The 25,011-nt window shown below is 61.3% G+C and overlaps 1 protein-coding gene across 1 annotated transcript; it reads right to left on the bottom strand.

Annotated features, from left to right (window-relative positions):
- Nucleotides 1-506: 506 nt before the first annotated feature.
- Nucleotides 507-23,504, bottom strand: LOC144247810 (uncharacterized). The gene is made up of 14 exons (XM_085564084.1): nucleotides 23,484-23,504; nucleotides 17,613-17,931; nucleotides 16,061-16,559; nucleotides 14,463-14,563; nucleotides 13,639-13,811; nucleotides 11,361-11,504; nucleotides 10,600-11,140; nucleotides 9,591-10,150; nucleotides 8,470-8,572; nucleotides 7,416-7,602; nucleotides 6,098-6,219; nucleotides 4,304-4,566; nucleotides 2,601-2,771; nucleotides 507-686 (listed from the first exon to the last, which is right to left on the bottom strand). Exons 1-14 carry the CDS (start codon nucleotides 23,502-23,504, stop codon nucleotides 507-509), a joined length of 3,384 nt encoding a protein of 1,127 aa, XP_085420210.1.
- Nucleotides 23,505-25,011: the final 1,507 nt, after the last annotated feature.

Raw genomic sequence — 25,011 nt, 5'->3', positions numbered from 1 at the left:
GACACAGGGAGGTGACACAGGTGCCACAGGTGACACAGGTGACCCAGGTGCCACAGGTGACCCAGGTGCCACAGGTGACACAGGTGGCACAGGTGACACAGGTGACACAGGTGACACAGGTGACACAGGTGACACAGGTGACACAGGTGGCACAGGAGGTGACCCAGGTGCCCCAGGTGCCAGGTGCCACCGGTGCCAGGTGCCCTCAGATGGCGACACTCTCCTGCACGCAGGTGGTGACACAGGTGACCCAGGTGCCACAGGTGGCACAGGTGACACAGGTGACACAGGTGACACAGGTGGCACAGGTGCCCCAGGTGACACAGGGAGGTGACCCAGGTGCCAGGTGCCAGGTGCCCTCAGATGGCGACACTCTCCTGCACGCAGGTGGTGACACAGGTGACCCAGGTGCCACAGGTGACACAGGTGACACAGGTGACACAGGTGACACAGGTGACACAGGTGACGACAGGAGGTGACCCAGGTGCCCCAGGTGCCAGGTGCCCTCAGATGGCGACGCTCTCCTGCACGCGCCCGGGCTCCAGGTAGGGGTAGGGCAGCGCCAGCGCCGCGTTCCGTGCCCGGATCCGCTCGGCCGCGGCCGCCAGGCGAGCCCGGAACGCGGCCAGGAGACGCCGCGGGCCCGGCCCCACCAGCAGGTCCTGGCTGCGGGAGCCCAGGGGACGCTGGGGACATCGAGGGGACATCAGAGGGGACATCGGGGACATTGGGGGGATTGGGGACATTGGGGGGATTGGGGACATTGGGGACATTGGGGACATTGGGGACATTGGGGACGTTGGGGACATTGGGGACATCAGGGACACAGGGTTGAGTTTTTGGGATGCAGATTTCAGATGTCCCCCATGTCCCCAAACCCCCAGTGTCCCCAATGTCCCCATAGTCCCCAATTCCCCAATATCCCAAATCCCCCCAATGTCCCCAGCCCTGCAAATGTCCCCAATTCCCCCAATGTCCCCAATGTCCCCAATTCCCCCTCTCTCCCCTCTGTCCCCACTATCCCCAATGTCCCCAGTGTCCCTAATCCCCCCAGTGTCACCAATATCCCCACTATCCCCAATATCCCCAATTCCCTCAATGTCCCCACTGTCCCCTCTGTCCCCTCTGTCCCCAATGTCCCCAATGTCTCCAGCCCCCTCAATTCCCTCAATGTCCCCATGTCCCCAATGTCCCCTCTGTCCCCTCTGTCCCCCATGTCCCCAATATCTCCAATTCTCTCAATGTCCCCAATGTCCCCCATGTCCCCCATGTCCCCAATGTCCCCCCTGTCCCCAATTCCCCCAATGTCCCCCAATGTCCCCAATGTCCCCAATGTCCCCCCGTCCCCGGGTCCCTCTGTTCCCTCTGTCCCCCTGTCCCCAATGTCCTGAATTCCCTCCCCGTCCCCCATGTCCCCAATGTCCGCCCTGTCCCTCATGCCTCCAATGTCCCCAATATCCCCAATATCACCAATTCCCCCCCTGTCCCCCCTGTCCCCAATGTCCCCCTGTCCCCCTGTCTCCCCGTCCCCAATGTCCCCAATTCCCCCCCTGTCCCCAATATCCCCAATGTCCCCAATGTCCCCAATTCCCCCAATGTCCCCCATGTCCCCCAATGTCCCCCATGTCCCCAGTGTCCCCAATTCCCCCCCTGTCCCCCATATCCCCAATGTCCCCCTGTCCCCCGTCCCCTGTCCCGTGTCCCCTGTCCCCTGTCCCCCGTCCCCTGTCCCCTGTCCCCTGTCCCCTGTCCCCGTCCCCGTCCCTGTCCCGTGTCCCCTGTCCCCTGTCCCCTGTCCCCTGTCCCCTGTCCCCTGTCCCCTGTCCCTGTCCCCTGTCCCCTGTCCCCTGTCCCCTGTCCCCTGTCCCCTGTCCCCTGTCCCTGTCCCCTGTCCCCTGTCCCCCGTCCCCTGTCCCTGTCCCCTGTCCCCCGTCCCCTGTCCCCTGTCCCCCGTCCCCTGTCCCTGTCCCCTGTCCCCTGTCCCTGTCCCCTGTCCCCTGTCCCCTGTCCCCTGTCCCCGTCCCCGTCCCTGTCCCGTGTCCCCCGTCCCCTGTCCCCTGTCCCCCGTCCCCTGTCCCTGTCCCCTGTCCCCTGTCCCTGTCCCCTGTCCCGTGTCCCCTGTCCCCTGTCCCCTGTCCCCTGTCCCCGTCCCCGTCCCTGTCCCGTGTCCCCTGTCCCCTGTCCCCTGTCCCCTGTCCCCTGTCCCCCGTCCCCTGTCCCCTGTCCCTGTCCCTGTCCCCCCTGTCCCCTGTCCCCTGTCCCCTGTCCCCTGTCCCCTGTCCCCCGTCCCCTGTCCCCTGTCCCTGTCCCTGTCCCGTGTCCCCTGTCCCCTGTCCCTGTCCCTGTCCCGTGTCCCCTGTCCCCTGTCCCCTGTCCCCCCTGTCCCCTGTCCCCTGTCCCCTGTCCCTGTCCCCTGTCCCCTGTCCCTGTCCCCTGTCCCCTGTCCCTGTCCCCTGTCCCCTCTCCCCTCTCCCCTGTCCCCTGTCCCCTGTCCCCCTGTCCCCTTTCCCCTGTCCCCTGTCCCCCTGTCCCCCGTCCCCTGTCCCCTGTCCCCCATCCCTGTCCCCTGTCCCTGTCCCCGTCCCCGTCCCCGCGCTCACCGGCTCGCCGCCCTCGTAGCTGACCACGCTGAGCAGGGCCAGCAGGGCCCCGGTGGCCTCGGGGCCGGGCAGGGTGGCCAGCAGCAGCTCCTCGCCCGCCTCGGCCTCGCTGCCCGGCGGCGCCCGCTGCAGCGTGCCCGGCGTGTTGGGCATCCAGGCCGCGTAGTCGTACTGGGGGGGCACCGCGGGGTCACGCGGGGGTCACCACCCCAAAAAAGTGACCTGGGGTCACGCGGGGGTCACCCACCCCAAAAGGGAGCTGGGGTCACCAGAGGGTCACCAACCTCAAAACCGCCCTGGGGTCACCAGCCCCAAAATCACCCTGGGGTCACCAACCCCAAAACCACCCCGGGGTCACGCGGGGTCACCAACCCCAAAACCACCCCGGGGTCACGCGGGGGTCACCACCCCAAAAAAGTGACCTGGGGTCACGCAGGGGTCACCCACCCCAAAACCACCCTGAGGTCACCAGGGGGTCACCAACCTCAAAACCACCCTGGGGTCACCTGGGGGTCACCCACCCGAAAAAGGGAGCCGGGGTCACGCGGGGGTCACCCACCCCAAAAGGGAGCCGGGGTCACAGGGGTCATTGGCCTCGAAATCACCCCGGGGTCACCTGGGGGTCACCCACCCAAAAAGTGACCCTGGGTCACAGGGGTCACCAACCTCAAAACTGCCCTGGGGTCACCTGGGGGTCACCCACCCAAAAAGTGACCCTGGGTCACAGGGGTCACCAACCTCAAAACTGCCCTGGGGCCAACTGAGGGTCACCAACCTCAAAACCACCCCGCGGTCACCTGGGGGTCACCAACTTCAAAACAACCCCAGGGTCATGCAGGGGTCACCCTCCCGAAAAAGGGAGCCGGGGTCACGCGAAGGTCACCCACCCCAAAAGGGAGCCGGGGTCATGCGGGGGTCACCCACCCCAAAAGGGAGCCGGGGTCACCGGGGGGTCACCAACCTCAAAATCACCCTGGGGTCACCAGCCCCAAAATCACCCTGAGGTCACCTGGGGGTCACCAACCTCAAAACCGCCCTGGGGTCACCTGGGGGTCACCCACCCGAAAAAGGGAGCCGGGGTCACGCGGGGGTCACCCACCCCAAAAGGGAGCTGGGGTCACCGGGGGGTCACCGACTTCAAAAGGGAGCCGGGGTCACAGGGGTCATTGGCCTCAAAATCACCCTGAGGTCATCTGGGGGTCACCCACCCAAAAAGTGACCTCAAAACCACCCCGCGGTCACCTGGCGGTCACCCACCCCGAAAAGGGAGCCGGGGTCACACAGGGGTCACCCACCCGAAAAAGGGACCTGGGGTCACCTGGGGGTCACCAACTTCAAAACAACCCCAGGGTCATGCAGGGGTCACCCACCCGAAAAAGGGAGCCGGGGTCACGCAGGGGTCACCCACTTCAAAAGGGACCCGGGGTTACAGGGGTCATTGGCCTCAAAATCACCCTGAGGTCACCTGGGGGTCACGAACTTCAAAAGTGACCCGGGGTCACAGGGGTCACTGACCTCAAAACCACCCTGGGGTCCCACCGGGGCCACCCAAGGGTTGTCACATCCCCATGGCCACTGTGGCCACCAAGGGGTCACCAGGGTCCTACAGGGGTCACTGGAGGTTGTCACATCTCCATGTCCCCTTTGGTGGCCACCAAGTGGTCACCAGGGTCCTACAGGGGTCACTGGTGGTTGTCACGTGCCCTTGGTGGCCACCATGGTGGGGTTCGTGGCCACGGCTGAGCCTGATGGGCACAGTCTGGTGTCTCCCTCCCCCATGGTGTCTCCAGTGTCCCCAGGTGTCTCCAGGTGCCCCCAGGTATCCCCAGGTGTCCCCAGGTGTCCCCAGTGTCCCCAGGTGCCACCTGGCCGCTGTTGACGGCTGCGTGCCGGGCGGAGCAGCAGAAGATGATCATAGTCAGGAACTTGACCAGCTCAGGGCGGCTGCAGAGCTTGGACGGGAACCCTGGGGGGACATTGGGGACATTGGGGACATTGAGGACATTGGGGACATTGGGGACATTGGGAGGGTTGGGGACATTGGGGACATTGAGGACATTGGGGACATTGGGGACATTGGGGACATTGAGGGGACATTGAGGGGACATCACCCAATGGAGGTGGCACCCTCCAGGTGATGTCACCCACCGTGGTGGTGTCACCAAACGTGGCAATGTCACCATCATGGGGACATCGCTGGATGTGGGCGCCACCCACCATGACGATGTCACCCATCACGGTGATGTCACCAAATGGGGCTGTCACCCATCGCAATGATGTCACCCACCATGGGGATATCACCCACCATGGGCAACCCCCAGCATGTCACCACCGGGACCTGGCCATGGATGTGAGCAGGGCCACCCCATGACTTGACCATAACCATGACCATAACCATAACAATGACCATGACTTGACCATAACCATAACCATAACCATAACCATGACTTGACCGTGACCATGACTTGACCATAACCATGACCATTCCATGACCATGACCATGACCATTCCATGACCATGACTTGACCATGACCATGACCATAACCATGACCATTCCATGACCATGACCATGACCATGACCATGACTTGACCATGACTTGACCATGACCATGACTATAACCATGACCATGACTTGACCATGACCATGACCATAACCATAACCATAACCATAACCATAACCATAACCATGACTTGACCATGACCATGACTTGACCATAACCATGACCATTCCATGACCATGACCATGACCATGACATGACCATGACCATGACCATGACTTGACCATGACTTGACCATGACCATGACCATGACTTGACAACCCCATGACTTGACCATAACCATGTCCATGACCATGACTTGATCATGCCCATGCCCATGCCCATGTCCATGCCCATGCCCATGCCCATGACCATGACCATTCCATGACTTGACCATGACCATGACCATGATTTGGCCATGCCCATGCCCATGCCCATGACTTGACCATGACCCATGACCCATGACCATGACCATGCCATGACTTGACCATAACCATGACCATTCCATGACCATGACTTGACCATGACCATGACCATGACCATGACTTGACAACCCCATGACTTGACCATAACCATGTCCATGCCCATGACTTGATCATGCCCATGCCCATGTCCATGCCCATGCCCATGACCATGACCATGACCATTCCATGACTTGACCATGACCATGACCATGACTTGGCCATGCCCATGCCCATGACTTGACCATGACCCATGACCCATGACTTGACCATGCCATGACTTGACCATAACCATGACCATTCCATGCCCATGACTTGACCATGACCCATGACCCATGACCATGACCGTGCCATGACTTGACCATAACCATGACCATTCCATGACCATGACTTGACCATGACCATGCCATGACCATTCCACGCCCATGACCATCATCCATCACCGCCACGTCCCCGTGTCCCCCCGATTGTCCCTGCCACCCTCCCCGGTGTCCCCTACCGCTCTTCTCGTTGCCCAGGACGCCGTAGGTGAAGATCTCGCCCACCCACTCCTGCAGCTCCTCGTCCTCGGCCACCTCGCTGTCCTCGGCGTAGAAGAGCGCCACGATCCCCTCCACGTAGCTGGGACACCGCGGGGACGTCGGTGACACGCGGGGACGCCGGCGTCACACCCATGCCACCCCATGGCCCTGTCCCCGTGTCCCCACCGTCGGTCCCCATCACCGCTGGTGTCCCATCTCCATGGCCCTGTCCCCGTTGTCACCTCCCCAGGGTCCTAGTCCCCCCATCCTCACTGTCCCCATTGTCCCCACCCCCATCCCCGTGTCCCTGCTGTCCCCATTGTCCCCATTGTCCCCACCATTCCCACCTCCATGTCCCCATTGTCCCCACCTCCATGTCCCATTGTCACCATTGTCCCCATTGTCCCCATCCCATTGTCCCCACCACCATGTCCCCATTGTCCCCATTGTCCCCACCATTCTCACCATTTGCATCTCCATGTCCCCACCATCCCCATCTCCATGTCCCCATTGTCCCCACCGCTGCCACCTCCATGTCCCCATTGTCCCCAGCTCCATGTCCTCCTTGTCCCCACCATCCCCACCTCCCTTTCCCATTGTCCCCATCTCCCTGTCCCCATTGTCCCTACCTCTGTGTCCCCAGCATCCCTACCTCCATGTCCCCACCGTCCCCACCCCCGTGTCCCCGGTGTCCCCGGTGTCCCCAGCCCCATGTTCCCGGTGTCCCCACTGTCCCCACCCCTGTGTCCCCATTGTCCCCACCGCTGCCACCTCCATGTCCCCACCATCCCCACCACCGTGTCCCCGGTGTCCCTGCTGTCCCCAGCTCCATGTCCTCGATGTCCCCACTGTTCCCACCTCCGTGTCCCCATTGTCCCCACCGCTGCCACCTCCATGTCCCCACCATCCCCACCTCCGTGTCCCCCCCGCTGTCCCCACCCCCATGTTCCCAGTGTCCCCACCATCCCCACCTCCATGTCCCCCACCCCCATGTCCCCGGTGTCCCCCGTGTCCCCAGTGTCCCCACCATCCCCACCTCTATGTCCCCACTGTCCCCACCTCCATGTCCCCATTGTCCCCACCATCCCCACCTCCGTGTCCCCACCGTCCCCACCTCCATGTCCCCGGTGTCCCCCATGTCCCCAGTGTCCCTGCTGTCCCCACCTCCATGTCCCCGGTGTCCCCCATGTCCCCAGTGTCCCTGCTGTCCCCACCTCCATGTCCCCGGTGTCCCCCGTGTCCCCAGTGTCCCTGCTGTCCCCACCTCCATGTCCCCGGTGTCCCCAGTGTCCCCACCTGTGGATGGCGTCCCAGATGTCCAGCGCGTCGTCCCGGTAGTGGTAGCCGGGGATGTCCCCGACGCCGCGCTCGGCCACGTCCTCGGGGGCGCAGAGCTCGCGGAACGTCAGCGCCGCCAGCCCGCGGGCCACCAGCGCCAGCGTCCCCTCGCGGCCCACCGCCGTGGCCTGGGGACAGGGCCACCCTCGGGGTCACCTCGGTGTCCCCTCAGTGCCACCCTCAGTGTCCCCTCAGTGTCACCTCAGTGTCCCCTCAGTGTCACCTCAGTGTCCCACAGCAGTGGCCTGGGGACAGGGCCACCCTCGGGGTCACCTCGGTGTCCCCTGTGTCCCCTCAGTGCCACCCTCAGTGTCCCCTCAGTGCCACCCTCAGTGTCCCCTCAATGTCCCCTCAGTGCCACCCTCAATGTCTCATCAGTGTCCCCTCAGTGTCCCACCACAGTGGCCTGGGGACATGGCCACACTTAGTGTCACCTCGGTGCCACCCTCAGTGTCCTCTCAGTGCCACCCTCACTGTCACCTCAGTGTCACCTCAGTGTCTCCTCAGTGTCACCTCAGTGTCACCTCAGTGTCCTCTCAGTGCCACCCTCAGTGTCACCTCAGTGTCCCCTCAGTGTGTCCTCAGTGTCCCCTCAGTGTCTCCTCAGTGTCACCTCAGTGTCACCTCAGTGTCCCACAGCAGTGGCCTGGGGACAGGGCCACCCTCGGTGCCACCTCAGTGTCCCCTCAGTGCCACCCTCAGTGTCCCCTCAGTGCCACCCTCAGTGCCCCCTCAGTGTCCCCTCAGTGTCACCTCAATGTCCCACTCAGTGTCCCCTCAGAGTCCCCTCCGTGTCCCCTCAGTCCCACCTCAGTGCCACCATCAGTGTCCCCTCAGTGTCCCCCCAGTGTCCCCTCCATGTCCCCTCAGTGTCCCCTCCAGCCACACAGGTGACACAGGTGACACAGGAAGGTGACAAAGGTGGCACAGGTGACCCAGCTGACACACAGGTGACCCAGGTGACACAGGTGACCCAGGTGACACAGGGAGGTGACCCAGGTGACACTGCGACCCAGGTGTGACCTCACCTGGTCGATGATGCCCCCGGGGCTCAGCAGCGTCTCCCGGGCCAGGATGTTGATGTGGAAGGTGAAGCGCAGGTGGGGCAGGAGGAGCTGGGGACAGCCAGGGGACAATGGGGACATTTGGGGACACTGGGGACACTGGGGACACTGGGGACACTGGGGACATCGGGGACACTGGGTTGAGTTTTTGGGGTCAGGGATGGGATTTTGGGGTCAGGGATGGAGATTTCAGGACAGGGATATCGGGGCGCAGTTTTTGGGGTCAGGGATGCAGTTTTTGGGATGGGGATTTCGGGGCGCAGTTTTTGGGGTCGGGGATGGAGATTTCAGGACAGGGATTTCGGGGTGCAGTTTTTGGGGCCGGGGATGCAGTTTTTGGGATGGGGATTTCGGGGTGCAGTTTTTGGGGCCGGGGTGCAGGTTTTGGGGTCAGGGATGGAGATTTAAGGACAGGGATTTCGGGGTGCAGTTTTTGGGGCCGGGGTGCAGGTTTTGGGATGGGGATTTCGGGGTGCAGTTTTTGGGGCCGGGGTGCAGGTTTTGGGGTCAGGGATGGAGATTTCAGGACAGGGATTTCGGGGTGCAGTTTTTGGGGTCGGGGATGCAGTTTTTGGGATGGGGATTTCGGGGTGCAGTTTTTGGGGTCGGGGCGCAGGTTTTGGGATGGGGATTTCGGGGTGCAGCTTTTGGGGTCGGGGTGCAGTTTTTGGGGTCAGGGATGGGGATTTCAGGACAGGGATTTCGGGGTGCAGTTTTTGGGGTCGGGGCGCAGGTTTTGGGATGGGGATTTCGGGGTGCAGTTTTTGGGGCCGGGGTGCAGGTTTTGGGGTCAGGGATGGAGATTTCAGGACAGGGATTTCGGGGTGCAGTTTTTGGGGGCCGGGGCGCAGATTTTGGGGTCAGGGATGGGGATTTCAGGACAGGGATTTCGGGGTGCAGTTTTTGGGGTCGGGGCGCAGGTTTTGGGATGGGGATTTCGGGGTGCAGTTTTTGGGGTCGGGGTGCAGTTTTTGGGGCCGGGGTGCAGGTTTTGGGGTCAGGGATGGAGATTTCAGGACAGGGATTTCGGGGTGCAGTTTTTGGGGCCGGGGTGCAGGTTTTGGGGTACCTGGTGCACGGGGTGGGCGGCGGGCAGGCGGTGCGTGGCCACGGCGAAGGCCTCGGGCAGGAAGTGGCCGTGCAGGAGGTGCGCGACCATCTCGTGCAGCACGAAGTGGGCGCCCCTCACCCACAGCTTGGCCAGGGCCCAGCCCCGGCCCCCCGGCAGGAAAATCGGGGACCCCGGCCCGGGGCGCTGGGACAGCTGGGGGGACACCGGGGTCACCGGGGTCACCGGGGTCACCGGGGTCACCAAGGTCAGTGGGGTCAGTGGAGTCAGAGGGGTCAGAGGGGTCAGAGGGATCAGAGGTTTCACCAGGGTCAGTGGGGTCAGAGGGGTCAGTGGGGTCAGAGGGGTCAGAGGGGTCAGAGGGGTCAGTGGGGTCAGTGGGGTCAGAGGGGTCAGAGGGGTCAGTGGGGTCAGTGGGGTCAGTGGGGTCAGTGGGGTCAGTGGGGTCACCAGGGTCAGTGGGGTCAGTGGGGTCAGTGGGGTCACCAGGGTCAGTGGGGTCACCAGGGTCAGTGGGGTCACCAGGGTCAGTGGGGTCAGTGGGGTCACCAGGGTCAGCGGGGTCAGCGGGGTCAGAGGGGTCAGTGGGGTCAGTGGGGTCAGTGGGGTCAGTGGGGTCAGCGGGGTCAGAGGGGTCAGTGGGGTCAGTGGGGTCAGTGGGGTCAGCGGGGTCAGAGGCGTCAGTGGGGTCACCAGGGTCAGTGGGGTCAGAGGGATCAGTGGGGTCAGCGGGGTCAGTGGGGTCAGTGGGGTCAGTGGGGTCAGAGGGGTCAGAGGGGTCAGTGGGGTCAGTGGGGTCAGTGGGGTCACCAGGGTCAGTGGGGTCAGTGGGGTCAGTGGGGTCACCAGGGTCAGTGGGGTCACCAGGGTCAGTGGGGTCAGAGGGGTCAGGAGGGGTCAGAGGGGTCACCAGGGTCAGTGGGGTCACCAGGGTCAGTGGGGTCAGTGGGGTCAGTGGGGTCACCAGGGTCAGTGGGGTCAGTGGGGTCAGAGGGGTCAGAGGGGTCACCAGGGTCAGAGGGGTCAGAGGGGTCAGTGGGGTCAGAGGGGTCACCAGGGTCAGTGGTGTCAGAGGGGTCAGAGGGGTCAGTGGGGTCACCAGGGTCAGAGGGGTCAGAGGGGTCAGTGGGGCCAGAGGGGTCAGAGGGGTCACCAGGGTCAGTGGGGTCAGTGGGGTCACCGGGGTCAGAGGGGTCAGTGGGGTCAGAAGGGTCAGAGGGGTCAGAGGGGTCACCAGGGTCAGTGGGGTCAGTGGGATCAGAGGGGTCAGAGGGGTCAGTGGGGTCAGCGGGGTCAGCGGGGTCAGAGGGGTCAGTGGGGTCAGAGGGGTCAGTGGGGTCAGCGGGGTCAGAGGGGTCAGTGGGGTCACCAGGGTCAGAGGGGTCACCAGGGTCAGTGGGGTCAGTGGGGTCAGTGGGGTCAGAGGGGTCAGAGGGGTCAGGAGGGGTCAGTGGGGTCAGAGGAGAGATATTGTGGGGGCTGGGGCCATTTGGGGCCATTTGGGGCCATTTGGGGTCACGGGGGGATCCCAAAGGGTCATTTGGGGCCATCTGGGGACATTTGGGGACATGAGGGATCCCAAAGAGAGACGGGGGATATTTGGGGCCATTCGGGGCCATTTGGGGCCATTCGGGGCCATTTGGGGCCATTTGGGGCCATTTGGGGTCACGGGGCGATCCCAAAGGGACAGGGGGATATTTTGGGGCCATTTGGGGCTATCTGGGGACATTTGGGGACACCTGGGGACACCTGGGGACACTCGGGCCGTACCTGGATGGCCACGGGCAGCAGGCGGCCGCGGGGGCTGAGCCAGAGCAGGCAGAGGGGGGCGGCCACGAACTGGGGGTGCCCCCCGATGTGCCCCGTGGGGAGCCCGTCCAGCAGCGCGTAATCGGCCAGGAACAGGCGCCCGCCCTGATCAATGACACCCCGAAAATGGGGACCCCAATGGGACCCCGAAAAATGGGACCCCAAAAATGGGGACCCCGAAAATGGGGACCCGAAATGGGAACCCCCCTCCAGCAGCGCGTAATCGGCCAGGAACAGGCGCCCGCCCTGATCAATGACACCCCGAAAATGGGGACCCCAATGGGACCCCGAAAATGGAACCCCGAAATGGGGACCCCAATGGGACCCCGAAAATGGGACCCCCAAAATGGGGACACCCAAAAATGGGGATCCAAATGGGACCCCAAAAGTGGGACCCCGAAAATGGGGATCCAAATGGGACCCCAAAAATGGGACCCCAAAAATGGGTACCCGAATGGGACCCCAAAAGTGGGACCCCGAAAATGGGGATCCAAATGGGACCCCCAAATGGGACCCCAAAAATGGGACCCCAAAATGGGAACCCAAAATGGGGACCCCAAAATGGGAACCCCCCTCCAGCAGCGCGTAATCGGCCAGGAACAGGCGCCCGCCCTGATCAATGACACCCCGAAAATGGGGACCCCAATGGGACCCCAAAAATGGGACCCCAAAAATGGGGACCCCAATGGGACCCCGAAAATGGGGACCCCAATGGGACCCCAAAATGGGACCCCAAAATGGGAACCCCCCTCCAGCAGCGCGTAATCGGCCAGGAACAGGCGCCCGCCCTGATCAATGACACCCCGAAAATGGGGACCCCAATGGGACCCCGAAAATGGAACCCCGAAATGGGGACCCTGAAATGGGGATCCCCAAAAATGGGGACCCGAATGGGACCCCGAAAATGGGGACCCAAAAATGGGGATCCAAAATGGGACCCCAAAAATGGGGACCCAAAATGGGGACCCTAATGGGACCCCAAAAATGGGGATCCAAATGGGACCCCAAAAACGGGACCCCAAAAATTGGACCCCAAAAATGGGGACCCGAATGGGACCCCAAAAGTGGGACCCCGAAAATGGGGATCCAAATGGGACCCCAAAAATGGGACCCCCAAAAATGGGACCCCCAAATGGGACCCCAAAAATGGGACCCCAAAATGGGAACCCCCCCTCCAGCAGCGTGTAATCGGCCAGGAACAGGCGCACACCCTGATCAATGACACCCCGAAAATGGGACCCCAATGGAACCCCAAAAATTGGACCCGAAAAATGGGGACCCGAATGGGACCCCGAAAATGGGGACCCAAAAATGGGGATCCAAAATGGGACCCCAAAAATGGGACCCCAAAAATGGGGACCCAAAATGGGGACCCTAATGGGACCCCAAAAATGGGGATCCAAATGAAACCCCAAAAATGGGCACCCCCAAAATGGGGACCCCGAAATGGGGACACTGAAATGGGGATCCCCAAAAATGGGGACTCAAATGGGACTCCCAAAAATGGGGACCCGAATGGAACCCCAAAAATGGGTACCCCAAAATGGGGACACCGAAATGGGGACACGAAATGGGAACCACACCGACACCCCCAAAATGAACACCCCAAATTGGGACCCCCAAAAATGGGAACCCAAAATGTGAACCCCCCCCAGACACCCCCAAAATGGACACCCCGAAATGGGGACACCCAAAGGAGGACCCCCAAAAATGGGGACCCCGAAATGGGGGACACAAAATGGGGACACGAAATGAAAACCCCAAATGGCGACCCCAAAATGGGAACCCCCCCCCAGACACCCCCAAAATGGGGACCTCGAAATGGGGACCCCAAAATGGGGAGCCCAGAATGTGTTTTGGGGTGATTTTGGTGGTTTTGGGGTGCCCACCTCCATCTCCCGGCAAAGGGAGGTCCCTGGGCTGAGGCTGGGGCCACCATGGGGGCGTTTGGTTGGGGCGTTTATTTGGGGTTTCTCTTTGGGGTTTTTGGGGTTTCTGAGGTTCCTGATTGGTGGTTTTGGGGTGTTTTGGGGATTTTTGGGGTGATTTTGGTGTTTTTGGGGTGCCCACCTCCATCTCCCGGCGCAGGGAGGTGCTCAGGCCCAGGCTGGGGCCACCATGGGGGTTTTAATTTGGGGTTTCTCTTTGGGATTTCTCTTCGGGGTTTTTGGTGGTTTTGGGGTGTTTTGGGGTGTTTTTGGGGTTTTTGGGGTGATTTTGGTGATTTTGGGGTGCCCACCTCCATCTCCCGGCGCAGGGAGGTGCCCGGGCCCAGGCTGGGGGCCACCATGGCCTCGCTGACGGGGAAGTTGGGGGGCAGGCGGCGGCAGCGGCGCAGCAGGACGGGGTTCACCCCGCTCAGGAACTGCTCCCCGAAAAACGCGTCCTCCTGCCAGTGCCGCAGCACGTACTCTGGGGACACAGGGGACACTTGGGGACAGCTGGGGACACTTGGGGACACCTTGGGGACATTTTTTGGACACCTGAGGAACATCTGGGGACAACTGGGGATACCTTGGAGGAATCTCAGGGACACTTGGGGACAACTTAGAACACCTTGGGGACACTTGGGGACACATGGGGATATCTTGGAACACCTTGGGGACACCTCAGGGACATTTGGGGACATCTTGGGGACACCTGGGGACACCTTTGGGACATTTCTTGCACACCTGGGAACACTTGGGGACACCTCTGGGACATCTGGGGTAGCTTTGGGGACACCTCTGGAACACCTGGGAACATCCGGGGGACAACTTGGGGACATTTCTCAAACACTTGGGGACACCTGGGGACACTTGGGGACATCTGGGGACCTCTGGGGACACCTGGGGATATCTTGGAACACCTTGGGGACACTTGGGGACACCTTGGGGACACCCTGGGGACATTTGGGGACACCTGGGGATATCTTGGAACACCTTGGGGACACCCTGGGGACACCTGAGGACACCTGGAGACACCTTGAGGACACCTTGGTGAGACCTTGGGGACACCTGAGGACATTTGGGGACATTTGGGGACACCTGGGGACGTTCGTGGCCGCGGGGGAGGGGCACCCACCGCTGATGGGGGTCCCGGGCCCCTCGAGCGCCGCCCGAATGTCCCCAAAGCTGCGCCAGGAGGAGCCGGAACGGAGCCCCCGGAGCCGGATCCGGATCTGCCTGCGGACAGCGGGACAGGGGACACTGGGGACACTGGGGACACTGGGGACATTGGGGACATTGGGGACATCGGGGACATCGGGGACACTGGGGACATTGGGGACATTGGGGACATTGGGGACATTGGGGACATTGGGGACACTGGGGACACTGGGGACAGTGGGGACATTGGGGACATTGGGGGGGTTTGGGGACATTGGGGACATTGGGGACATTGGGGACATTGGGGGGGTTTGGGGACATTGGGGGGGTTTGGGGACATTGGGGACATTGGGGACATTGGGGACACTGGGGACATTGGGGACATTGGGGACATTGGGGACATTGGGGACACTGGGGACATTGGGGACACTGGGGACATTTTTGGGACATTGGGGACATTTTGGGGATTTTGGGGACATTTGGGGACATTGGGGACACCCAAGGACAGGGATGGGTGGGGGTAGCTGGGACCCTCAGGGACTCTTGATGACCCCAATGACCCCAGTTGACCCTCCATTGACCCCCCATTGACCTCTGTTGACTCCCATTAACCCCCACTGACCCCCATTGATGTCTGTTGACCCCCATTGACCCCCATTGACCACCATTGACCACCATTGACCACCACTGACCCCCATTGACCCCAGTTGACCTCTGTTGACCCCCAATGACCCAAATGACTTCCATTGACTCCCAATGACCCCAGTTGACCTCTGTTGACCCCCATTGACCCCCATTGACCCCCATTGACCCCCAATGACGTCCATTGACCCCCATTGACCGCCATTGACCCCCATTGACCCCTGTTGACCTCTGTTGACCCCCATTGACCCCCATTGACCCCCATTGACCACCATTGACCCCTGTTGACCCCCATTGACCCCCGTTGACCCCCGTTGACCCCCATTGACCCCTGTTGACCCCCATTGACCCCCGTTGACCCTCATTGACCCCCATTGACCCCCATTGACCCCTGTTGACCCCCATTGACCCCCATTGACCCCCATTGACCCCCATTGACCTCTGTTGACCCCCATTGAACCCCATTGACCCCATTGACCCCCATTGACCCCCATTGACCCCCATTGACCCCCAATGACGTCCATTGACCCCCATTGACCACCATTGACCCCCATTGACCCCTGTTGACCCCTGTTGACCCCCATTGACCCCCATTGACCCCCATTGACCCCCATTGACCCCCATTGACCCCCATTGACCCCCATTGACCCCCAATGACGTCCATTGACCCCCATTGACCCCCGTTGACCACCATTGACCCCTGTTGACCCCCATTGACCCCCATTGACCCCCAATGACGTCCATTGACCCCCATTGACCCCCGTTGACCACCATTGACCCCCGTTGACCCCCATTGACCCCCGTTGACCCCCATTGACCCCTGTTGACCCCCATTGACCCCCATTGACCCCCATTGACCCCCATTGACCTCTGTTGACCCCCATTGAACCCCATTGACCCCCGTTGACCCCCGTTGACCCCCAGGTCACTGACGCCGCGGCGGCGCGCGCGGCCAACTGGGCGCGGTGGCCCAGGGGGAAGCTCAGGGTGGGCGACAGCTGCGGGGGCGGCCCCGGTGACGTCATCGCCTCCGGTGACGTCATCTCCTCCTGTGATGTCATCTCCTCCTGTGACGTCATCGCCTCCCATGACGTCATCGCCTCCCGTGACGTCACCGGCGGGGGCGTGTCCGGCGGGGCCGTGGCGGGCGGGGCCGGCCACGGGCACAGGGCCGGGGGCAGCGCCCGGAGGCACCACGGCCACCCCGGGGCGTAGGGAGCCCACCTGGACAGAGTGACCAGTGGTGACCGCTGGTGGCCAGCAGTGACCACCTGGACAGAGTGACCAGCGGTGACCACTGGTGACCACTGGTGACCACTGGAGACCAGCAGTGACCACCTGGACAGAGTGACCAGCGGTGACCACTGGAGACCAGCAGTGACCACCTGGACAGAGTGACCAGCGGTGACCACTGGAGACCAGCAGTGACCACCTGGACAGAGTGACCAGCGGTGACCACTGGAGACCAGCAGTGACCACCTGGACAGAGTGACCAGCGGTGACCACTGGTGGCCAGCAGTGACCAGCAGTGACCACTGGTGACCAGTAGTGACCATTAGTGACCCCAGAACCCATCTAGTGACCTCTGGTGACCACTAGTGACCATCAGTGACCAGTAGTGACCACTGGTGACCAGTGACCAGTAGTGACCATTAGTGACCAGTACTGACCGGTGACCAGTACTGATCACCACTAACCACCAGTTCCCTCCCAGTCCCTCCCAGTTCCCTCCCCGTTCCCCGCAGTTCCTCCCAGTCCCTCCCAGTTCCCTCCCAGTTCCCCCCAGTCCCTCCCAGTTCCCTCCCAGTCCCTCCCAGTTCCCTCCCAGTCCCTCCCAGTCCCTCCCAGTTCCTCCCAGTCCCTCCCAGTTCCCTCCCAGTTCCCCCCAGTCCCTCCCAGTTCCCTCCCAGTTTATCCCAGTTCCCTCCCAGTCCCTCCCAGTCCATCCCAGATCCCTCCCAGTCCCTCCCAGTCCCTCCCAGTTCCCTCCCAGTCCCTCCCAGTTGTCCCAGTTCGCACTCGAAGCTCTCCCGCCGCTCTCTCCTCTCCTCCCGGCGCTGCTGCAGCAGCTGCGGCACCCGGGCGGCGTCACGGGGGGTGCGGGCTGGGGACATCGGGGACATTGGGGACATTGGGGACATTGGGGACATTGGGGACATTGGGGACATTTGGGGACCGACGGGGACATTGGGGGGGACATCGTGAGGGAACTGGAAGCATTGGGGAGCAATGTCCCCAGTGTCCCCGCTGTCCCCAATGTCCCCAATGTCCCCAATCCCCCCAATGTCCCCCCAATGTCCCCAGTGTCCCCAATCCCCCCAATGTCCCCCCAATGTCCCCAGTGTCCCCAATCCCCCCAATGTCCCCAATGTCCCCAATGTCCCCACTCCCCCCAATGTCCCCAATGTCCCCAATGTCCCCAATGTCCCAATCCCCTCAATGTCCCCAGTGTCCCCAGTGTCCCCAGTGTCCCCGCTGTCCCCACCTGTCCCCTCGCGCAGCTCCAGCTCGCCGCTCTCCAGCCAGCGCTGGCAGGGGAACACGGCCGTGGGGACGTCCCCGAGCTCGTCCCCGGCGCCGTCCCCGAGCTCCTCGGACACGTCCCCGGCGTCCCCCGGGGCGTCCCCGCCGGTGTCACCCCCGGTGCCACCCCCGGGGTCCCCCCGCAGCGGCAGCGGGCCGGTGACGGTGACGCTGGCGCAGAACCAGCGGTCGGGGACGAGGGACAGCAGCGGCTCCTTGCGCAGCCGCAGGGACAGGAGCGTCCCCAGGGCCCGCGGGGACGTCACCTCCACCCACAGGGTCTGGGGAGGGGACAGGTGTGTCACCTGGGGCACCTGTGTCACCTGTGTCACACCTGTGTCACACCTGTGTCACCTGTGTCACCTGTGTCACCTGTGTCACCTGTGTCAGTCCCCAGGGCCCGCGGGGACGTCACCTCCACCCACAGGGTCTGGGGATGGGACAGGTGTGTCACCTGGGGCACCTGTGTCACCTGTGTCACACCTGTGTCACACCTGTGTCACACCTGTGTCACACCTGTGTCACACCTGTGTCACACCTGTGTGTCACCTGTGTCACCTGTGTCACACCTGTGTCACCTGTGTCACACCTGTGTCACACCTGTGTGTCACCTGTGTCACCTGTGTCACACCTGTGTCACCTGTGTCACACCTGTGTCACACCTGTGTCACACCTGTGTGTCACCTGTGTCACCTGTGTCACACCTGTGTGTCACCTGTGTCACACCTGTGTCACCTGTGTCACCTGTGTCAGTCCCCAGGGCCCGCGGGGACGTCACCTCCACCCACAGGGTCTGGGGATGGGACAGGTGTGTCACCTGTGTCACACCTGTGTCACACCTGTGTCACACCTGTGTCACACGTGTGTCACCTGTGTCACACGTGTGTCACCTGTGTCAGTCCCCAGGGCCCGCGGGGACGTCACCTCCACCCACAGGGTCTGGGGATGGGACAGGTGTGTCACCTGGGGCACCTGTGTCACCTGTGTCACACCTGTGTCACCTGTGTCACCCGTGTCACCTGTGTGTCACCTGTGTCACCTGGGTCACCTGTGTCACCTCCCTGTGTCACACCTGTGTCACGATGTCCCACCAGTCCCGTCCCAATCAATCCCAGTCCTCCCAGTGCTCCCAGTTTGTCATTCCCAGTCCTTCCCAGTCCCTCCCAGTCCCTCCCAGTACTCCCAGTTTGAGCTCCCAGTCTGGCACTCCCAGTGCTCCCAGTATAAACCAGTCCCAGTGCTCCCAATTCTCCCAGTATAACCAGTCCCAGTGCTCCCAGTATAAACCAGTCCCAGTGCTCCCAATTCTCCCAGTATAACCAGTCCCAGTGCTCCCAGTATAAACCAGTCCCAGTGCTCCCAATTCTCCCAGTATAACCAGTCCCAGTGCTCCCAGTATAAACCAGTCCCAGTGCTCCCAGTATAAACCAGTCCCAGTGCTCCCAGTATAACCAGTCCCAGTGCTCCCAGTGCTCCCAGTGCTCCCAGTATAACCAGTCCCAGTGCTCCCAGTGCTCCCAGTATAACCAGTGCTCCCAGTGCTCCCAGTGCGGCACTCACGGCTCCGGGCCGCAGGCGGTGCCGGGGCCACCCCAGGTGCCAGGTGGGCGCCGTCCCCCTGGTGCTCCCAGTGCTCCCAGTATAACCAGTATAACCCAGTATAACCCAGTATAACCAGTATAACCCAGTATAACCCAGTATAACCAGTATAACCCAGTGCTCCCAGTGCTCCCAGTATAACCCAGTGCTCCCAGTATAACCCAGTGCTCCCAGTATAACCCAGTATAACCCAGTATAACCCAGTATAACCAGTATAACCCAGTGCTCCCAGTGCTCCCAGTATAACCCAGTACTCACGGCTCCGGGCCGCAGGCGGTGCCGGGGCCACCCCAGGTGCCAGGTGGGCGCCGTCCCCCTGGTGCTCCCAGTGCTCCCAGTATAACCCAGTATAACCAGTATAACCAGTATAACCAGTGCTCCCAGTATAACCAGTGCGGCACTCACGGCTCCGGGCCGCAGGCGGTGCCGGGGCCACCCCAGGTGCCAGGTGGGCGCCGTCCCCCTGGTGCTCCCAGTATAACCCAGTATAACCAGTATAACCCAGTATAACCCAGTATAACCAGTATAACCCAGTATAACCCAGTATAACCCAGTATAACCAGTATAACCAGTATAACCCAGTATAACCCAGTATAACCAGTATAACCCAGTACTCACGGCTCCGGGCCGCAGGCGGTGCCGGGGCCACCCCAGGTGCCAGGTGGGCGCCGTCCCCCTGGTGCTCCCAGTGCTCCCAGTATAACCCAGTATAACCAGTCCCAGTGCTCCCAGTATAACCCAGTATAACCCGGTATAACCAGTCCCAGTGCTCCCAGTATAACCCAGTATAACCCAGTATAACCAGTCCCAGTGCTCCCAGTATAACCAGTATACCCAGTGCTCCCAGTGCGGCACTCACGGCTCCAGGCCGCAGGCGGTGCCGGGGCCACCCCAGGTGCCAGGTGGGCGCCGTCCCCCTGGTGCTCCCAGTGCTCCCAGTATAACCCAGTATAACCCGGTATAACCAGTCCCAGTGCTCCCAGTATAACCCAGTATAACCCAGTATAACCCAGTATAACCCAGTATAACCCAGTGCTCCCAGTATAACCCAGTATAACCCAGTATAACCCAGTATAACCCAGTATAACCAGTGCTCCCAGTATAACCAGTATAACCAGTATAACCAGTACTCACGGCTCCGGGCCGCAGGCGGTGCCGGGGCCACCCCAGGTGCCAGGTGGGCGCCCTCCCCCCGCTGCCCCTCAGGGTGACGCTGACGCCCCCCAGGGTGCCCCTCCCCCACCCCGGGCCCGTGGCCACGCCCAGCCGGTACCGCGCCCCTCCCCCACCCCCGCGCCCCGCCCGCGCCGCCAGGGTCACCGGGGTCAGGGGTCAAACGGGGGTCACCCGGGGTCAGGGGTCACCGGTGGTCAGGGGTCACTGGGGTCAGGGGTCACTCAGGTATGAGAAAGAGGTCAAGGGTCACCCAGGGGTCACCCAGGGGTCACTCAGCGTCACTCAGGGGTCACCCAGGGGTCACCCAGGGGTCACTCAGGGGTCACTCAGGGGTCACTCAAGGGTCAGGGGTCAAATGGGGGCCAGGGGTCAAACGGGCGTCACAGGTCAAACGGGGTCAGGGGTCAAACGGGGGTCACTAAGGGGTCACCCAGGGGTCACTCAGAGGTCACCGACGGGTCAGGGGTCAACCGGGGGGCACGGGTCACCCAGGGGTCACTCAGGGTCACCCAGGGGTCACCCAGGGGTCACTCAGGGGTCACTCGGGTCAGGGGTCACTCAGGGGCAGGGGTCAAATGGGCGGGGTCACCCAGGGGTCAACAGGGGTCAACAGGGGGGCAGGGGTCACTCAGGGGTCACCCAGGGGTCACTCAGGGATGAGCCAGAGGTCAAGGGTCACTCAGGGGTCACTCAGGGGTCACTCAGTGGTCACTCAGGGGTCAGGGGTCACTCAGGGGTCACTCAGGGTCACTCAGGGTCACTCAGGGGTCAGGGGTCACTCAGGGGTCCTTTTAGGGGTCCCTGAATATTATGGGGGGGGTCTTGGAGGGAGTTGGGGTCGCGGGGGGGTTTTGGGGGTCCCGGGGGGATTTTGGGGGGTCCCGGGGGGGTTTTGGGGGTCCCGGGGGGGATTTTGGGGGGTCCCGGGGGGTTTTGGGGGTCCCGGGGGGGTTTTGGGTTCCTTTTGGGGGAGTCCCTGGGGGGCTCCCAGTCCTGGGGGATTTTTGGGGGGTCCCTGGGGAGACCCTGGGGGGTTTTGGGGGTCCCTGGGAAGCTTTTGGGGGGGGTTGGGGTCCCTGGAGATTTTTGGGGGGTCCCGGGGGGTGTCCCAGGGGGTTTGGGGGGATTTTTGGGGGGTCCTGGAGGTTTTGGGGGTCCCTGGGGGGGTTTGGGGGTCCCGGGGGGGTTTTGGGGGTCCCGGGTTAAATTTTGGGGGTCCCGGGGGGGTTTTGGGGTTCCCGAGGGGGTTTTGGGGTTCCCGAGGGGGGTTTGGGGTTCCCGAGGGGGTTTTGGGGGTCCCGGGTTAAATTTTGGGGGTCCCGGGGGGGTTTTGGGGGTCCCGGGGGGATTTTGGGGGTCCCGGGTTAAATTTTGGGGGTCCCGGGGGGATTTTGGGGGTCCCGGGGGGATTTTGGGGGTCCCGGGGGGTCCCTGGGGGGGTCCCGGTCCTGGGGGGTCCCGCGGGGTCCTCGGGGGTCCCTCGGCGCTGCTGCTCCCAGTGCTCCCAGTAAGGACTCCCAGCGCTCCCAGTAACAGCTCCCAGCGCTCCCAGTCCCTCCCAGTTTGTCCCAGTCCCTCCCAGTCTGTCCCAGTTTCCTCCCAGTTCCCTCCCACACTGTCCCAGTTTGTCCCAGTCCCTCCCAGTCCCTCCCAGTTTGTCCCAGTCCCTCCCAGTTTCCTCCCAGTCCCTCCCAGTTTCCTCCCAGTTCCCTCCCACACTGTCCCAGTCCCTCCCAGTTCCCTCCCAGTTTCCTCCCAGTTCCCTCCCACACTGTCCCAGTTTCTCCCAGTTCCCTCCCAGTCTGTCCCAGTTTCTCCCAGTCCATCCGTTCTGGGCACTTCATGCTCCAGGAATGTCGGGGCTCTCCCAGTTCCCTCCCAGTTAACCCCAGTTCATCCCAGTTAACCCCAGTTCATCCCAGTTAATCCCAGTTCCATCCCAGTTCCCTCCCAGTTAACCCCAGTTCATCCCAGTTCCATCCCAGTTAATCCCAGTTCCATCCCAGTTCATCCCAGTTAACCCCAGTTCATCCCAGTTTATCCCAGTTCCCTCCCAGTTAACCCCAGTTCATCCCAGTTCCATCCCAGTTAATCCCAGTTCCATCCCAGTTCATCCCAGTTAACCCCAGTCCATCCCAGTTAACCCCAGTTCATCCCAGTTGCGACACTGGGGCTGGGCCCTGACCCAGTTCCCTCCCAGTTGATCCCAGTTCCCACCAGTGCTCCCAGTCCGACCAGTTCCAGCCCTGCCGGCCTCAGCCACCCCCACACCAGTTACACCCCAGTTCAATCCCAGTTAACCCCAGTTCATCCCAGTTACACCCCAGTTAACCCCAGTTCATCCCAGTTAACCCCAGTTTATCCCAGTCCCTCCCAGTTTGTCCCACTTCCATCCCAGTTAACCCCAGTTCATCCCAGTTCCATCCCAGTTAACCGCAGTTCCATCCCAGTTAACACCAGTTCCATCCTGGTTCCATCCCAGTTAATCCCAGTTCATCCCAGTTAACCCCAGTTCAATCCCAGTTAACCCCAGTTCCATCCCAGTTAACCCCAGTTTATCCCAGTCCCTCCCAGTTTGTCCCACTTCCATCCCAGTTAACACCAGTTCCATCCTGGTTCCATCCCAGTTAACCCCAGTTCATCCCAGTTTATCCCAGTTCATCCCAGTTAACCCCAGTTCAATCCCAGTTAACCCCAGTTCATCCCAGTTCCTCCCAGTTTGTCCCACTTCCATCCCAGTTAACACCAGTTCCATCCTGGTTCCATCCCAGTTAACCCCAGTTCATCCCAGTTCATCCCAGTTAACCCCAGTTCATCCCAGTCCATCCCAGTTAACCCCAGTTCATCCCAGTCCATCCCAGTTAACCCCAGTTCATCCTGGTTCCATCCCAGTTAATCCCAGTTCAATCCCAGTTAACCCCAGTTCCATCCCAGTTACCCCAGTTCCATCCCAGTTACCCCAGTTCCATCCCAGTTCATCCCAGTTACCCCAGTTCCATCCCAGTTACCCCAGTTCCATCCCAGTTCATCCCAGTTACCCCAGTTCCATCCCAGTTACCCCAGTTCCATCCCGGTTCATCCCACTTAACCCCAGTCCATCCCAGTCCATCCCAGTTCACCCCAGTTAACCCCAGTTCATCCCAGTCCCTCCCAGTTAACCCCAGTTCATCCCAGTTAACCCCAGTTCATCCCAGTTTATCCCAGTTCATCCCAGTTAACCCCAGTTCATCCCAGTTAACCCCAGTTCACCCCAGTTAACCCCAGTTCATCCCAGTTAACCCCAGTTCATCCCAGTTCACCCCAGTTAACCCCAGTTCATCCCAGTCCCTCCCAGTTAACCCCAGTTCATCCCAGTTAACCCCAGTTCATCCCAGTTAACCCCAGTTCATCCCAGTTTATCCCAGTTCACCCCAGTTAACCCCAGTTCACCCCAGTTAACCCCAGTTCATCCCAGTCCCTCCCAGTTCCTTCACTAGGTTTGTCCCACCTCGGCCCAGTACGCCCAGTACAAACCAGTACAAACCAGTACAAACCAGTACAAACCAGTACGCCCAGTGCCCTTCCCCCACACAGACACGGCTGCACCGACACCTTTATTGACACCAGTAACGTTCCAGTATAAACCAGTATGGACCAGTAACACTCCAGTACAGACCAGTACGGACCAGTATGGACCAGTAACAGCTCCCAGTATGGACCAGTAATGTTCCAGTATAGACCAGTATGGACCAGTAACAGCTCCCAGTATGGACCAGTAATGTTCCAGTATAGACCAGTATGGACCAGTAACAGCTCCCAGTATGGACCAGTAATGTTCCAGTATAGACCAGTATGGACCAGTAACAGCTCCCAGTATGGACCAGTAATGTTCCAGTATAGACCAGTATGGACCAGTAACAGCTCCCAGTATGGACCAGTAATGTTCCAGTATAGACCAGTATGGACCAGTATGGACCAGTAACAGCTCCCAGTATGGACCAGTAATGTTCCAGTATAGACCAGTATGGACCAGTATGGACCAGTAACAGCTCCCAGTATGGACCAGTAATGTTCCAGTATAGACCAGTATGGACCAGTATGGACCAGTAACAGCTCCCAGTATGGACCAGCAACAGCTCCCAGTACAGACCAGTAACAGCTCCCAGTATAACCAGTAACAGCTCCCAGTACGGACCAGTCACAGCTCCCAGTACAGACCAGACACAGCTCCCAGTATAACCAGTAACAGTTCCCAGTATAACCAGTAACAGCTCCCAGTTCAGACCAGTCACAGCTCCCAGTTCAGACCAGCAACAGCTCCCAGTATAACCAGTCACAGCTCCCAGTACAGACCAGTCACAGCTCCCAGTTCAGACCAGTACAGACCAGTAACAGCTCCCAGTATAACCAGTAACAGCTCCCAGTTCAGACCAGTCACAGCTCCCAGTACAGACCAGTAACAGCTCCCAGTATAACCAGTAACAGCTCCCAGTATAACCAGTAACAGCTCCCAGTTCAGACCAGTCACAGCTCCCAGTACAGACCAGTAACAGCTCCCAGTTCAGACCAGTCACAGCTCCCAGTATAACCAGTAACAGCTCCCAGTT

This window comes from Lonchura striata, chromosome 32 (genome assembly GCF_050655825.1).
Source record: "Lonchura striata isolate lonStrDom1 chromosome 32, ASM5065582v1, whole genome shotgun sequence".
NCBI classification, from domain to species: domain Eukaryota; kingdom Metazoa; phylum Chordata; class Aves; order Passeriformes; family Estrildidae; genus Lonchura; species Lonchura striata.
The sequence above is the reverse complement of the archived record's forward strand: the minus strand, read 5'-3'. Positions and strand labels throughout refer to the sequence as shown.

Bases quoted from the DNA above. Each gene is read 5' to 3' on its own strand.
- LOC144247810 (XM_085564084.1), bottom strand. From the start codon at position 23,504: ATGAACCGGGATGGAACTGGG. The intron at 10,151-10,599 runs GTGACCCCTCTG...CCCCGCTGACCC, and splicing joins CTCTGACCCCTCTGACCCTG to CGCTGACCCTGGTGACCCCA. The intron at 4,567-6,097 runs GTAGGGGACACC...ATGTCCCCCCAG, and splicing joins CCTGGGCAACGAGAAGAGCG to GGTTCCCGTCCAAGCTCTGC.